The 16360-nt window shown below is 38.7% G+C and overlaps 3 protein-coding genes across 21 annotated transcripts in view; 1 reads left to right on the forward strand and 2 right to left on the reverse strand.

Annotated features, from left to right (window-relative positions):
* ALG5 (ALG5 dolichyl-phosphate beta-glucosyltransferase) overlaps nt 1–9450 on the reverse strand; it is a 38946-nt gene extending 29496 nt beyond the window's left edge. The window contains exons 1-5 of one of the 4 annotated variants that reach the window (XM_016132787.2): nt 9308–9450; nt 4972–5143; nt 4535–4581; nt 3300–3368; nt 568–660 (exon numbers count right to left, since the gene is read on the reverse strand). In XM_016132787.2, coding sequence (XP_015988273.2) covers nt 568–660; nt 3300–3368; nt 4535–4581; nt 4972–5116 — 354 coding nt within the window. In that variant the 5' untranslated portion in view covers nt 5117–5143; nt 9308–9450. The other 3 variants (XM_016132785.2, XM_016132786.2, XM_016132789.2) reach the window with 3 other exon arrangements.
* Nucleotides 9451–9630: 180 nt separating this feature from the next.
* EXOSC8 (exosome component 8) lies at nt 9631–15777 on the forward strand. The gene is made up of 11 exons (XM_016132773.2): nt 9631–9684; nt 10767–10803; nt 11031–11094; nt 11883–11956; nt 12861–12906; nt 13596–13701; nt 13791–13836; nt 14552–14648; nt 14906–15026; nt 15119–15225; nt 15562–15777. The coding sequence occupies exons 1-11, from the start codon at nt 9668–9670 to the stop codon at nt 15675–15677; spliced, it is 831 nt and encodes a 276-aa protein (XP_015988259.1). The 5' UTR covers nt 9631–9667; the 3' UTR covers nt 15678–15777.
* SUPT20H (SPT20 homolog, SAGA complex component) overlaps nt 15690–16360 on the reverse strand; it is a 32105-nt gene continuing 31434 nt past the window's right edge. For 10 of the 16 annotated variants that reach the window (XM_016132761.2, XM_016132766.2, XM_016132758.2 and 7 more), the window contains one exon: nt 15690–16173. In XM_016132761.2, the coding sequence (XP_015988247.2) occupies nt 16036–16173 (138 nt within the window). In that variant the 3' untranslated portion in view covers nt 15690–16035. The remainder of the gene's footprint in view (nt 16174–16360) is intronic. The other 6 variants (XM_016132759.2, XM_016132769.2, XM_016132755.2 and 3 more) reach the window with 2 other exon arrangements.

Below are 16360 nucleotides of genomic sequence, written 5' to 3' on the forward strand. Positions count from 1 at the left end.
CTTTCACATATCTTGACTTTTGGTCTTTTTGTTAGCATATCTTGATTCCTACCTAATATGCCTCAACTGAAAGTAAATGCTTCTTTCTTGGAATTTCTATAGCCCTTCAGCTAAGTATAATCACCTTTTCTATTAGCCTATAAATTTCAACAGGATAGACCCATATCGGATTGTTCTTAGTTCATGCTATAATACTCAGCATAGTGCCTTCATATAAGTAAAATTTAAAACACAAACGCATTTGGTAAATTGGGGGAAAAAAAGCACATAATTTTATCCAGTGACTCTATCAAAGACACACAGAGGTAACCAGTAACATTTTAAACTTTGATTAAGATACACGTATTTCTCCAAATCACCTAGTATGTTATAGATATGGCATGATATTTTCAGATTTGACCAAATGTTTACATATGTATAAAATTATCGTTAAAAGTAACTTGCCACTAACATGAAATACTGATATTCAATTAGACAACTATAGAATATACACATACTATAGTCTGCAAAAGAGATTATTCAAAATATCTTTATATTTTCGATAAAAATGTTGAAACTATGTATTACCATCTTAACAGCTCCGCCTTTCCCACGATTCTTCACCAGTGTTATCACTCGTACTTTGTCACTTCCATATTTCTGGCAATATTTAAAAGCTACCTGTCAAATTATACAAAAGTGAGAGAAAATTAATTTGAATTCCAAGATAGTAATATAAACTGGGTTTCTCATTCTGGCTTAAACACTACTTGCTATTCCAGTTTCCCTCTTCCCATGACTCGATCATACCCACTGTGCATTGTGGTGACTAAGCGGAGTTGCTGATTTCCTGGTGCCAACCTCCAACACTAACCTATTCACCTTCCTACAGCGGAACAACCAGAAGAGGCAGTGGCCGGCCCCCATTCTCTCGACTCCTCTGCCTAAGCTACTGAGCTGCCAGAAAAAATAAAATCTGTTTGCTAACTGACTAGTACACACTTGCGACCGGGGTCTCTGATACTGCTCAACAACTTGTTTTACTTGTCGGCAAGAGATCTTACTCCCGAGAGGCTGTCTGCATCCTGGACCATTTCCCTCAAATGTCACTTGAATTCCTTTCTCCGCATTGTGGCCTGTCCTCTCCTGAATCTTCAATCTCTTCCTCTTCACTGGCTCCATGGCCTCAAAAGTATTCAAGACTCTAGCATACCAAAACATTTCTTTTGGCCTTACTATAAGCTTAAACAACTGCCATTATTCTTTGATTTATAATAAAAGTCATGAAATAGTGACCTATATTGGTATCTGCATCTCTTCATCACTTATTCAGTCTTCTTCGAGCCGCTGTAGCATGGCTCATGCCCTCTGCTTTTCCAGATCGCCTTGCTTCTCCCCAATGGCACCCTGTCCTCTTGGCACTCACTTCCAAAGTCAGTTGTGAAGTTATTCTCAGGTGTTTGCCCTCTTGTCCAGCCAGTTTAAGATGCAGATCAAACATGTCTTTTCCTAGCTTCCATGCCCACCCTCACCTTCCTCCAAGAAAAAGGAAAGTACAATTCTAAAATGTTCTCCTGAGGCATTTTCCCATTTAAATGTTATATCATCACTTAATATAACTACAGACCTTCCTCACTAGGCAGTGAGCTTCTTAAAGGCAAAAATTTCTATTTCTAGTGCCTGACATATAGTCTAGAATTGATTAATTATAATAAACAAAGGCAGCCACAGTCTCCTGCACATACTCCTACTACTGCACTATCAGCTGTCAACTCAACAAATACCTCCTTCCTCCTTGCTATTATGGCCCCACTCTTGCACAGTGACAGTGTGTGCAGCCCTAGATTAATCCTGATCGGTAGAAATCCTTTTTGCCAAGTACTTTCCCAGCTCCCCTTGAAGAAGGCATGGGTGGTCACATCACCAAGTTCTAGCTCGTGAACTCTACTGGAGGTCTGCTGAAGGGTAAGACTTCTGGCAAAGACTATTCATTCTCAGTGGAAAAAGGAAAGACACACTCAAAGATAATTCTCAATATCCTGGCTGTCTCTTACTGCTTTAGGACACGTGATACTTGGAGCTGTGGCAGTTTTGCGATGGGGAAGCGTGTGAGAACTAAAAAAGCTTCTTTTCCTCAGATGGGTTAATGCTGCTTCTGTAATCTCAGCAGCAAGAACCCAAAATTGATTCTCTATGTCCCTCCCTCCATATGCTAATAAATTGCTGAAATAGTTTGTGTTCACATTTTTCATGTCATATTCATTATTCAAAGAGCAGCACTTACTCTTCCTAAAACAGATCCCACAATACTTTCTGGCCTCAATGCCTTTATTTACACATTTTTTTCCCAATCTGAATATAGTAACCTCCATGTTGTTAGTCATATCTGTAAAGGTTTAGTTCAAAAGTCACATCTTTTTCTCTCAAATTTTTTATAGCATTTTATTTTCAGCCCCACTTTTCACCTGCATTACAAAATCTGTAGGCCCTGGATGCTTCTTACACAAAGGAGCAAGCTCATGTACTTGTATGGTCCATCCAGTGTCTAGCATTTCACACATAATTAGTATTTAACAAAAACCATTACTGATGAATAACCAAGTAAATAGATGTTTCTCTGTGAATTTATTTAAGGTCCATTACATCGCTATTTAACATGAATATTAATAGCACCTTAAACAAATCTTTTACTATAGAAATATAAATATCAAAAACAAATACGTGAAGCATCCTTAAAATTAAAGCATTTGGACATTTGGAGAATAATTTATCTGGATCACTGGCAAGATTTAATACATGCACTACTGCAAGAAGTAGTGCACCCGGACCCAGCAGCCACAGGTCTCATCATGGAGGGATGAGAGGGCACTGTTACCTCCTGTGGGTAAATCTAGAAGGGGGTAGGCCGAAGGACGTACCTGCTACCCTGTGGCGGTATGAAGGCATCTTCCTATCAGCATTAAGAACTGTCAGGTGAGGTGTAGCATAAAGCACAGAACCATGCTTAGAGGAGAAGAAACGATAAACTGACAGGGAAGGACGGTTTCCCAGTGGCCAAGGCAAACTGTTGTTGTCCGGGTTCTCTCCTGACCTGGTGACGTTCAAAGCCTCCCCAGTTGCACAGGACAGTGGAACAGCAGCTATGTTTTCCAGCTTTCCATAAATGAACCCTTTCTGCCCCTTTTACTACCCTCACTATAGCAATAAAGAGTATTTAGCAAAGCTTTAGGGTTCTCTGATGAGTGGAAATAAGATTTCACATTTGCTAAATTACTCTCTAGTTTCCATCTACTGGCAATCCTGAAATCAAGTTTGCTTACCTTCGAAGTCTGGTCTTTGCTGCCATCATCAACTACAATCACCTCATAAGTGAATGTAGGGTCTTGTTTCTGCAAGAAGCAAAAATAAAACACCACAATTTGGCATAACAGTCATGAAGAATTCTAACAAAATTAAAAGAATTTAACAAATAATTGTTTTAGTGTTGATGTACATAAATAAAAGAAGTACACACAAACCACATGAAATAGAAAGGTCAAGAACAAACAGGAGGAGACCCTGAGTAGGAGTCAAGGGCAGATACTGGCTGAACTTGTGAGCACTCCACTCTCTCCTCGTCTACCCTGCACCACGTCCGTGAAGGCGCTAGGTTCCTGTGGTGCTGAGCACTTCTGAGAGGCTGCCAGGTGTGTGAGAAAAAAGCCTACGAGGTCTGTGGTCAGAGAATATGGATTCCAACCTGTATAAACCACGTCATAGCCTTACGAGCTTGGGCAAGTCAACATTTTTGGTCTGTTTTTTAGTGAAAAAAAAAAAAAAAGCCTGGTCTATGTGGCTGGTATGAAGATTACATGTAATAGAAGAGGTAGATGCCTTATATTTATTAAGGGCTTAATCCTTTTCCTCTTTAAATTCAATTTTTGAGTAAAACAAACCCCTCTCTTTTGATGAATCTATAAAACCAAAGTAAATCAAAACAAGGAATTTTCTGAAAATAGAACCAGCCTCAAATCTTACTTGTTTTCTTACTCTTCATGGCGATTCTAACAGCAGCTAATGCTATAAGAAAGGGGCACGTATTATTTTTCTCCTCTTTATGCAGGGAAACAGGAAAATAAATGAAGGGGCACTCTTCAGAATAATAAAGAAATAGAAAATAATTTCACCCTAATTATAAGTCGTTCACATAAACATCTCTCTTAAAAAGTCATGAGAGTAAAAACAGCACTGTGCTGTCATACGAAGTCTGCAGATCCTCTGTCACATGATTTTAGGTATAGCATTAGGCAAGAGAAAATAAAAAGTGGGTGGAAGGGCATGTAACAGAAATTTCAACTTTCTGGTATGCTTTGAGGCCACCTACCTGCCTCTGGATATAGCATGCTACATGCTGGGCTTGCCTGGCAGCAAGCTGAGCATGGAAGGCCCAGTGACCATGACAACCCAAGCATGGCTGACACTGCCCCTCACAGTGGATCTAGCCTGTGGTCCATAAGTCAGTGACCTGGTCTAGTTTTAATAGGTGACATCATAGTGAAAGAAAAAAACATGATACCTGTCTCTCTTCTAGATAGCCCAGAGCTTCATCCATCATTACAGGCACTAAAAGGAAAAAAATGTATATTAAAAATTGCTTTTGAAAATGGTTTATCAAAACCTAGCACACTCAGTTTACATATGGAAAAAATCTAGATATCTAAGAAGTCCCTCTGGGACTTTTCCCCACTGGCCGTTCCCATCTGAAACCTCTGTTTTCTGTTCACACCTTGCTCATTACTTGTCCAGAACACTTCGGTCCTAGTACCTACCTCATAATGCTGCTTACAGTCTCGCAGCTAATGTTCATTTCCCTGCTTCTGAACTGCAACCGTCGACTATGTACTTACCACAGCCCACATCTACTAATGCTCTGGCAAAGACAGTACAATCCAATACGTTAAGTTTCCTTCCCTTCCCAAATTACTCCTTGCCAAAAAGTCAAACAGGGCTTACAGCGCTTTTCTTCATTGTATGAAGGCACAACAACAGAAAGCTGTTTGGTGGGTGAGTCCCTTATGCTTGGGAGGGTTTCCTTCTGGCCTCTGGCATTTAAGAAGAACTTCTCTTCTTCATGTTGATAAAGGACTGGCAATTCCATAGTGGTTATAAATGCAACAAAGGAAATCTAAAAGCAGATATGTTAAAAAGCAATTATGTGAGATTGGCCTTTTTTACATTTGTTATGTTAGAATGCTACATCATTTACGCAATCTTTTTTTCATTTGATGGAATATTTATTCTCAGTTTGTAGTCCATTAACAATCGTCTGGAAGTAACTCTGAAATTCAGACCAGTCTCCATCACTAATGCCTTAAGAAGCTCTTTGTCTCTTCCCACTTGTCATTCCCCAGGCCTCTGTCATCCCAGATCTAAGAGTGAACAGATTACAGAAGGACAACTTGCTCTTAGATGCACTGAACCCCCAACCTCTGGTGCAGTGAGATCCCATCCCTACTTGGAGCATATATGCAACAGAGGACAAGTTCATAGAGCAGGTGGAATGTGTGGGATGACAGCAGACCTTCCCATCCAGGACCAGATTGACCCAGGGTATGAAGGGAAGACTCCCCCAACCCTTATAGTGGAGACCAGTAATGCTTAAGAATATATTCTTGGTACTCATCTCAGATTTGAACTCAAACTATAATATTTTCTGCAGTAAAGTACCAAACTTGTAAGCTGTAGGAACCATGCACTACTACTATTATACAGCTCCCTTCCATATATGTTTGGAGCTAGCTTTGGAAACAAATATTCTTCGGAACACTTTCTACTGGCACACCTTCTGCTTTCAAAACAATCAATCTACAAATTTTTGGAATGTTACTCATTTGTAACAACCATTTTTAATGTTCCATTGGGTAAATACTGAAATTGTACACACTTCCGACTGGTGAGCATGGAGGCAATATCCAGACTAGTGAGTTAGAGTTCCTGCTCTGCATCCCCTGTGTCCAGACTGTGGTTTCTAAACCCCACCTGCCACTAAAAGTGACCACCGCTCCAAGGAAGAACGGCTAATTCAGGTCTGGGGCAGGAAATGGACGATGGTGGAATAGCAGATCAATGAAGAAGAGGGCCAAGTCAGAAGGACACAGTACCCAATGTGAGGGGCTCCCACTGGCTTGCGATAGCACGATTTGAGCATCGAATTACTTCAATGCATTAAAACACATACCAAATGTTTTAAATCATGGATTCATAATACTCAAAATTTAAAAATTGGTCCCCTTTGTAAGATGCCAGGGAACTAGCTTATTATTTTAAAAACTTGCTTTTTATTTTACCTTTTAGATATGAAAGGTATAGGTTAACTGGAGAGCTAATAGCTAAGGATTACATTCTTTTCCATTAAGGCTTCTTGGTAATACATGAAGAAGGAATGATACAATTAGAATATTCCACTTTGCAGCTCCCAGTGAAATGGATTTAGGTAGTGATCATCAATGACTGCTAAAACTATTAGGTGAATAATAAACTTTATAACAGGTGCCTCATACCAACAACTCCTGAACCTATGGATCCATCTTAATACCAGAGAAATCATACATAACATGCAGCCTGATATTAAGAAAAAGTATTCAGCATCACTCACACACTTTTATTGATTAAAAAACTCAAATATGCAATTCAAAGTCTCTAGATGTAACTACTACTACTTTACAGGAAATTCAAGAGGCAGAGTAAGATGTTAAAAGGCACAAAGGGAGCGCAATCAGTAAAATACAGATTGTGAGAAATTCTACAAGACAAATGACTACTTATTAAAGATAAAGGAAAAAGGGATAAGAAATTGTTATAGAAGACTTGAGACATATCAATGAAGTGCTAAGTGTGTGTGAATGGGACTGGAACAAACTGACTAGACATACATGAGGCACTGGGAAGTTAAAACTACTGAGGTATTTAAAACTACTGAATAATGGTTAACTTTCAAAATAAAAATCTGCAACAACCCAATACCATTATATTTTAATGGGGGGGGGGGGCTTCTCTAGAGGTAAATGCTGAGGCTTTACAGATAAAATGTTATGTCTTGGATTTGCTTCAAAATAATCCAAAAAAGGAACTGGGGTGAGGAGAAAGTATGTATTGTATGGAGGGTAGAATACATATTTATAATAAGATTAGTTTCTTTGGTAATGATTTCCTGCTCCAGCATTTAAAAAAATGAAGTTCTACGAGTGTGTTCCACGACTGTGTACATGAGCTCACTGTCTCTCCAACCTGTTTCCTCATCAGTCAAATTAAACTAATAATGATAATATTTATGTCAGTATTGTTTTAAAGATCAAAAGTGATAATCTTGTTAAACTCTGAATACAACACCCAACATACTCCAAGTACTCGATAAATGGTAGGTCTTATCATCACTTCAAGCCAGTGGGATCACAAACACTTCCAGTGCAAACTCCTAAGGTACACAAGCAAATCTATGCAACAAATTTAACACAAGGCATATTCGATCTAGGATTCTGCCAAACTCTGCCCTGCCAAAAACCTGACTTGTTCAACAACCTGAAAAAAGAAACAAAATCTCTATATATCACTAAGGGAAAGAGAAGACTCCTCTCTCACCCAGACACAAATTAGCAAAGAAATAAGGATAAGATGCTTTTTCTTTATCTAAACTGTTTCTAAGTTATGAGTTTACAAACTTTCTGGCAATGGCAGAGTGGCCTTCCTGGTTGCTAAGCTGAACGTCAAGGAAGCATAAATATTTCTATTTACTAATCAGAGGACGGGCTCATTCCAAATTACATGGGAGAAAGTTCGCTTGGCCGACTTTCTACTACTCATGGATCAGCAGGTGTTTACAATATTTGTTTCCAGAATAATGGCAAAGAAAATCTGAGTTTGAATTCTATTATACCGCCTCATTTAAAGGCAGCAAATTTAGGGGGACCTAACGACCCTCAGATATATGGTAACACCAAGCTTTGCCTATCTTGGTCTTCCCGTGTCCCTAGTGGGTCTTCTCGATCCACCGATTTATTCCAATCTGTAACAGATGATGGCCCCTGTCAGTGCTGTCACCGCTATTTGCTTAACCACATCTGTAAAGGGGATTCTTGAGAGTACACTCACCTTCTGGGAGCTCAAGACTTCCCCGGCGGGGCCAGAACTGCAGAGGCTGCAGACCTGGGAGGAAGTCTTGGAGAGGTCGGGATGGGCAGAGGGTCCAGGGACAAGGGGGCGAGTTAAGACTAGATGGCCACGTCCCAGAGTGGATAAAGACACAAGGCTCTTGGTATGTAGGGAGATAAAGCTCCAAAATAAAAATCAACAGCGGAAAAATGGGGGTTCGAAATTGCAGGAGAGGAATTCTGGGGCCAAGGGGTGGGGTCAGTACGGTGAAAAGGGACACGTCCAAGAACCGGCAGCGCGGAAGATAGCACGCCAGGGCCCTTGTCTCCAGGACAGCAGTGAGCCCAGGCCCGCGGCGGTCCCCGATCCCTCTTCTCACCAGTATGAAGACTGCGGCCGCCAGCGCCGCGCCGAGCACCGCGCCGAGCACCACCAGCTGCAGTGGGAGCGAAACCATTCTCCATGCCCCGGCCGCCCCTGCCGCCCTATCCAGCACCTACACACACGCGGAAATCGGCCGCGTACCCACGCCTCCTGCCCTGCCGCTGGCGGAGAGGCCCCGCCCCGCCGGCGCCCGCCGCCCACAGCGACCTCGCGCGGCCAGGAGAAGAACACGCACTTCTTGTGTGCCGGGCGCTTAGTCCGTGGAGAGGTGCACTGTCGCGAAGTAGGGTTGCCAGAATTAGCAAGTAAAAATACAAGATGCCCACTTAATTGAAATTTCAGATAAACAACTAATAGTTTGTTAAAAGCCTTATTAAACTAGAATTCACATACCATGCAACCCACTCATTTAAAAGTTTTTGGTATAATACAATTTTAAAACTGATATTTTTTTTTTGCTATTTTAACCACTTTAAGTGAACAGTACAGTGGCATTAATTACAGTCATAATTTTCTGCAACCATTAGCACTATTTCTAAAATTTTCCTTGCTCTCACGAGTCTCTGGTATCAATTTGGTGCATACTCAAGTACTAACAATTTACTTCAAAGCTGACATTAACTTTAATTGGATGTCCTGAATTTTATCTGGCCACCCTACCTGGGAAGGAGGTGGAAGCCTTGAGCCTCGACACAACCTACAACAAAAGTCACCCCTCTGGAGCTCGCTCGGGGACCAGCAAAGTGTAACCTGGTGCGGATAATAAACGCACAGAACATCTATGAAATCACTGGTGCTGAAGCAGGGAGCCCTTTACCTGGGAGAAGGAAAACCCGGAGCTAGCGTAAAACAGTGACCGGAAAAGGCTGCAGAAATTTTAGAATAACGCTTCACACTCAAAATTGGAACATTTACTATAAGGTCAATTTTCTCTTACAGTCTTGAACTATTTCTAAAGAGAGAAGCTTATCGCTTCTATAATAGCAGATTCTTCAAAACGCATAGAACGCAAGGAATCCTAGACTGGGGTATGGCTAGAACGTGTACCCTCCAGCAGGAGAAGCGCGCAGGCGCCCGCGACGAAAGTGTGGCGGCTGAGCCGGCGCGCAGCGCGGAGGCGCGAAGTCGCTGCGGCGCAGGCGCGGCGTCGCACCGGCGCAGGCGCCCGGGTGGGAAGATGGCGGCCGGGTTCAAGTGAGTGTTGTTGGTGGGGGCGAGTCTGTACCCCGGTGGATAGCGGCTTCCTTTAACCCTTAGCAGGGATTTTTCCCACCTAGAGGCCACCCCACCACCTTCCTACTCCCCCGCGCGTAATCAGGCGACGGGCAGGAGAACCTGGAGGTGTTCGTGGTGAGAGGAAAGGGGGCGTAGGTTTCCTCTCCCCGGTGAGACGGGTAGACGGAAGGGACTGTGCGTACAGTACCTGCCGCGAGCGCTTGTGGCTTGTTGTGTAGTGGACGTGCAGCTCCAGGACACACAGTTGTAGTCTTTTAAAAAGTGTTATATCAGAATCACATGCCACTCTATTCGCCCTCTCCTGTAATTGATTTCTAAAAGGAAGGATTGCACTATGTTAAGATTCTACCTAAACCTTTTTGTGTGCGTGAATGCGCGCGCGCGCCACTTTGGCAAAGCCTATAGATTTTCGTTGTCAAGTTTCTAAATGGATAAATGAGATTCCGAAGTAAATCAATTACATTTATAGTTTCTGTTGGTATAAACTCCCAAGTTCATGATATAATGATGTACATATACTTGTTTTAAAATTAATTTTGTTAAACAAGATCTATTGGGGAGTCTAGTTGTAACTCGTGGAATTTCCAAGTACCTGAGTCTACACTTTCGACAACTATTAAGTAAAAAGAAAAATATACTGTGGTTGTTAAAAGTCACAGGTACTAATATTATAATGGTTTATTACCTAGTCATAATTAAAGAATATGCTAAATAAAAAATGTAACTTTCTAAGAATCTGCTTCAGAGCGACAGTGACTTTGAAACACCTGGATTAATATTTTAAAGATGTTCAGGGCTTTGGGCTTCAATCCTGTAATTGTTAAAGATAGAGTTAATAATAGCAGTTGAGTGATTGCTACAAGGGTATCTACTTTTTATAATTAAGTTATACGTGGCAACAGTAAGTATCAGAATTTATGACGGAAACTTACACATTCTGGAGATTTATGCTGCATCACTACACTTTAAACATCTGCCAGTGTCCGGATTTATGTTAAGATTCATTAGCTTACCTTGGATGTATTTTTAACACGTTTCAGAACTGTGGAACCTCTGGAGTATTACAGGAGATTTCTGGTGAGTAAAGGTGGTTATATACATGCCTTTTGATAACAATATCATATGCTTTTAGACAATTTTCATATATACAGGTATCGAATTGTATCATTGTATAACTGAAACTGTTATGTTAATTATAACTCAAAATTTCAAGTAATTTCAATTAACAAGGTTTAATATATTTTATCTAGTTGTGTGTAAAATATACATGTAGTTACCATCTACTTTCATGTATATTTACTTAGAAAGAGAACTGCCGTCCTGATGGAAGAGAACTTGGTGAATTCAGAACCACAACTGTCAACATAGGTGAGGATATTTTGAGTTCTAAAATAGAATGTTGAAGTTGTTTCGGTTTTGAAAACAAATTTTTTTTAATATTAGTAAAGAATTTTTATTTGTAAACTCACTAGTCTCTCAATTGAATTGTTCTTCATTTAAAGTTTTAAAGTTTAACTATAAAGCATTTCCCCCCTTCCTTCCAAATCTCCAAGACATGGCTTTTTTGTCTTACACTTATTAAATCGTCTGTCGCAAACATGGAATTTTCTAGTTTTATCTGTATGGCATTCCCAAGTTTTATTCTTTGAGCCACCTAAACAGTATTTCAGCCAAATTCTACCATGTGTAAGGGATTCCAGTAATTTTGTTATGAGATTTTATCTGTACAGTAGTCCTGTAACTGAATGACTGACTGAAATTTAAGGATAGGTGAATAATTTTTAAAATAATAGTTTTAAGTAGTTATACCACTTTAAAAAGACTTGAGCTACGGACATGGTTCTGTAGTGTGGCTGTTAGCACATCTGCTTTATATGCAAAAGGTCCTGGGTTCACACCCCAGTGGAGCCATAGTCCATCGTCTAAGGCCATTCCACTCTGAACAAGTCTGATATCTGATCTCGGAAGCTAAGCAGGGTCAGGCCTAGTTAGTACTTGGATGGGAGACCATCTAGGAAGACCAGGTGCTATAAGCATAAATATTAAAAAAAAAAAAATGAGCTAGGAATACATTTTCATAAGCAGCTGAGATATGTAACAAGATATATATAGAAAAAACTTTCTATGGACTTTATTTTGCTTAAATATCTTTTCAGGTTCAATTAGTACTGCAGATGGTTCTGCTTTAGTGAAGCTGGGAAATACTACAGTTATTTGTGGAATTAAAGCAGTAAGTTTAATATATTCTTAATGAGTTTTGAGTTACCAAATTAGTTTCATTTACTATTAGATTATAACATGTACTTTAATTCTACTGTTTTGGCAGTCAGATCTTTCGAGTATTACATAATATGACCCAAGTTTAATGACTCGATTATAATTTATGAACATGTGTTGAATGTACTCAAATCAATTTTTTAAATCCTCACCACCTTTTTAAAGAATTTAGTTGTCATTTGACAAATTGAGATTTTTGGTGATATCCTTTTATCCACTGATGGCATTTACTCTGTGTTAATGTATAGAAAATGGAGACTATTCAAAAAAAAGCATTGTGGGAATAATATCATGTACCTCAGTACATTAGTTGTTTTAAAGAATTATCTAGTTTAATCCTCAGAACAATCACTTGAGGTATAATTTCACTGTCTCCTGTTTTACATGAGGTTTGTTAACTTGTTCAGGAACATAAGGCTCACAAATAGAACTGAAGACTCTGACTCTAGAGCCTGTATGAGTCTGACATTTGAGCTCCCTGATTCCAGAGCCTATGCTCAGTTCCTAAATCTGGCTGTGTCTGTATCACCGTGGGGTTTAAATTCAATTTTCAGCTACTGACTGAATGGAAATAAGGGTGGAGCAGAAATCCAGTGTATTTAAACAAGCCTCAGGTAATTTTGATGAGTAGCACAGCAGTATAGGAGACTATGCTGTTATTGCCTTGTTACCCTGCAAAGCTAATGTGAGTACTGGTGCCAATATCCAGAGTCCCCAACACAACTTCCAAGCATAGATGATATTGTAGTTAACTAGATAATAAGGTCTTTGGTAGAACCTTTCATTACTGATTACTAAGGTGTCTTTACAATTTTTAAGTAGCTTCTTTCATAGGAAACATTTGTTTGCTTTGATAGGAATTTGCAGCACCACCAACAGATGCCCTTGATAAAGGATATGTTGGTAAGCTAAATGGTTTTGTAATTTTAATATACTTTTAACACATTTAATGCCAGTATTGTAGTTCAGTCCTAGTAGCTGAGTTTAAGAAATTAAGAATCAGAAATATATACAGGAATGAAGCAGACATTCCTGAAGTCTTCTTTGTATGTTAGATAGCATAATAGCGAAATAGAGAACTTTGTAAAATTTTCAAACTTGTTTGATCAATTTTTGCTTATATGTCATCAACCAAGAAAATAGAATCTTAGACAAAGGGCTGTTAATTGCAGACTTTTCTATTTCCATAAAGATTCAATTAGACCATTTTTTCTTGACTTGGACCACCTGTTCCCTATAGTAGGCACAAACAATTTAAAAATGCAAACTGAGTATGATAGAGGGGCTATCTTGTTATAGGTTGAAGTATTTTGAAAAAAAAAAATCTAGAAAAGTTGTGAAGAATTAGGCCTTAAGTAAATGCTTTTTGTTCTTTTTGGTATTATTTATGCGGGGGAAAAGTTGGAAAAGTAAAATTTTACCTAAGACTAAAAGTTATAAAGACCAAAAATATAATTGATGTTACAATTCTTTCCACTTGGAAAAGCCTGTCTCTGGCTACATTTGCCTTTCAGTAGATCGATTTAATAACTCTAACACTTCCATAAACCAGAAGTGAAGTTGATTTTATAGCTGCAGAGTGTTTCTTTCAGTTCCTAATGTGGATCTACCACCTCTATGTTCATCGAGATTTCGGTCTGGACCTCCTGGAGAAGAGGCCCAAGTGGCTAGCCAGTTCATTGCAGATGTCATTGAAAAGTAAGATAGTTGTAATTTTAAACTGACTGTCATTCATTTTCGGATAGTTTTGACCTTTCATTTACTGTGCTCTTTGTCTTTAAATCAAGTTCACAGATAATTCAGAAAGAGGACTTATGCATTTCTCCAGGAAAGGTAAGAGAATAAAGCAGCTATGTATGAGCTTTTATTAGTTATGAAGTGTTTATTTTTTTGTGGTTAGAAGTGAACAGGGAAAGTAAAATAAACCAGAGGCCTTAAAAATGGATGTGTTGTTTTTAGATGGAACTCAGTAAAAACGTCTTATAACTATGTAGTTCATCAAAAAGCAACCAATTTTGACTAATTGCCTTCTACAACATTCATTTTTTATTCTATCTTATAGCAGTTATTGATTGATATCTGATCAGCTTATGTGTTTAGCTGAATGAATCTACACTATAAATGTCCACATCTGTTTGGAAACCTAGAACTAAGTTAACTAGAAGAACCCAGAGGCTTTTCTTATTTGATTATATATTGATTAGCATGCTGAAACACTTCATGTATTAAGGTTTCCTTGGGAAAGTACATTTTGATTTTCTTTTGGGACTTTCAAAGTATTCTCATCTGCTAACTTGGCAATAGGAATGGAAATGTATGTCACTTGTCAGCTTGGTAATCAAAAGCCAGCTTTTACCAAACCTTTCCACTTTTTTGGTTTTTTACTTCATAAAGGTAAAAGGGATTTTTTTTGGTTTTGGTTAAGTTTTTGAGCCTTAAAGGTTATCTTGCTTGTCTACAGATTCTGTAGTAAGTGGTAAGTTGACACAAATGTTATGTTCTACTCACCAGAAGGTTTCTTTTACACTTTGTGTAAACTTTATTTTAGCTTGCTTGGGTACTATACTGCGATCTCATTTGCCTCGACTATGACGGAAATATTTTGGATGCCTGTACGTTTGCTTTGTTAGCAGCTTTAAAAAATGGTAAGCAACCTTAATAAAAGGCAATATTCCTACTTATGTGTCAGAATGTTGTTAAACTTCCAAATTTAGCTATCATTCTAGCATTTCTAAATTAAAGAATAACATTTATATATGCTATATGTACCTTGTTTTAAGATAATTTTTTAAAAAGAATACTTCTGGACAACTTAAACAGGTAAAAGTGAATTAAGGAAGCATAGAAAGCCACATCTGTTACTTAAACTAGAGACTGACTTAGCATATTTACCTTTTTATAGTACAGCTGCCTGAAGTTACTATAAATGAAGAAACTGCTTTAGCAGAAGTTAATTTAAAGAAGAAAACATATTTGAACATTAGAACTCATCCAGTTGCAACTTCCTTTGCGGTGTTTGATGAGTAAGTTAATCAAGTGTATTTTAAAAACTGCATATTTACTATTCTAAAATAAAATTTAATGGATAACTTACACTTAAAAACTTTTTAAATAGCACTTTGCTCATAGTTGACCCTACTGCAGAGGAGGAACATCTGGCAACTGGAACCCTAACAGTGGTGATGGATGAGGAAAGCAAGCTATGTTGTCTTCACAAACCAGGCATGTTACTTCTGTTTCAGTCCTAAATATGTAGATGAAAATTCAGTGTGAACTTCTTTATATCACGATAGGAAGGGCCAATGGAACATGGGATGTTTTACTGTTTACCTAATGCAAGTTTAGAGGATAGTTTTTTTTGTTATCTCAAATTTTTTATACTGTTTACCACAGGTTCTTAAACTTAGAGCATGCATTGGAATCACTTGGGGGTCTTGTTAAAACATAACTTTCAAACCTTGAGACCATATCTCTGGTTTACTGAATTTTGTTTGATATGATGTTGATCGTTATAAAGTAAAGTAACAGGTATTAAGTGTTGGCACAATAATTTTTCAGGTGGAAGTGGGCTAACTGGAGGTAAACTTCAGGACTGTATGAGCCGAGCAGTTACAAGACACAAAGAAGTAAAAAAACTGATGGATGAAGTAATTAAGAGTATGAAACCCAAATAAACAACCAGCACATTTTCAAAACATTTGTAAAAACTGTATTTGTTAACGCTGTGCACAAACCTTTTACACTAAATAAATATCAAACTACATTCTTCTGAAAGATGTTTCATACTAGTATTTCTTAGGCCACTTCTAAATGTTATGTACAGTGAAAGAAACCATTTTGAAAAAGCAGTACCTTAAGCAAACTAACCCTAATGGTTCATTAAACCATTTCCCTGTTTTCAAAAATCAGAGGGTTGTGCTTCTGTGTACATCTAGCAATGTAACATACTGACACATTTAAAAAAAAAAAATGAAGTATAAACTCAACCTTTTGATTCGATGCTCATGTTTAAAAAAAAAAAAAATGCAAGACTCAGAATTTTGGAGTGGTTGGCGTGCCTCTCTTCATTTTACTTTTTGACTGGCTGCCTGTATGCCGATGACGATGTAGCTGAGCTGTTTGTGCTGCTGCTGCTGCCATAGCCATTTGATGCTGCAAGAATCGCAACTGCTGCAAAACGGAAGGAACAAAAAAGTCAAGTTATGTTAAATGTAGGCAGATATGAAAAGGTGCTTTTCCTGAGAGAGGAAAACAATAAAACTGAAAGGGAGAAAGCACCAAGATAACAAAAGGGACTATACCACATTCAGACAATGCACAATCAAACAGCACCAGTGGCACAGAAGCCTGCTGAGGG

The sequence above is a fragment of the Rousettus aegyptiacus genome, unplaced genomic scaffold (assembly GCF_014176215.1).
Source record: "Rousettus aegyptiacus isolate mRouAeg1 unplaced genomic scaffold, mRouAeg1.p scaffold_m13_p_11, whole genome shotgun sequence".
Classification (NCBI taxonomy): Eukaryota; Metazoa; Chordata; class Mammalia; order Chiroptera; family Pteropodidae; genus Rousettus; species Rousettus aegyptiacus.

What these genes read in the sequence shown, in the direction of transcription:
- EXOSC8 (XM_016132773.2), top strand. An exon ending in AGTATTACAGGAGATTTCTG is followed by an intron (nt 10,804 to 11,030) that starts GTGAGTAAAGGT and finishes ATATTTACTTAG; the next exon opens with AAAGAGAACTGCCGTCCTGA. An exon ending in TATGCATTTCTCCAGGAAAG is followed by an intron (nt 13,837 to 14,551) that starts GTAAGAGAATAA and finishes ACTTTATTTTAG; the next exon opens with CTTGCTTGGGTACTATACTG.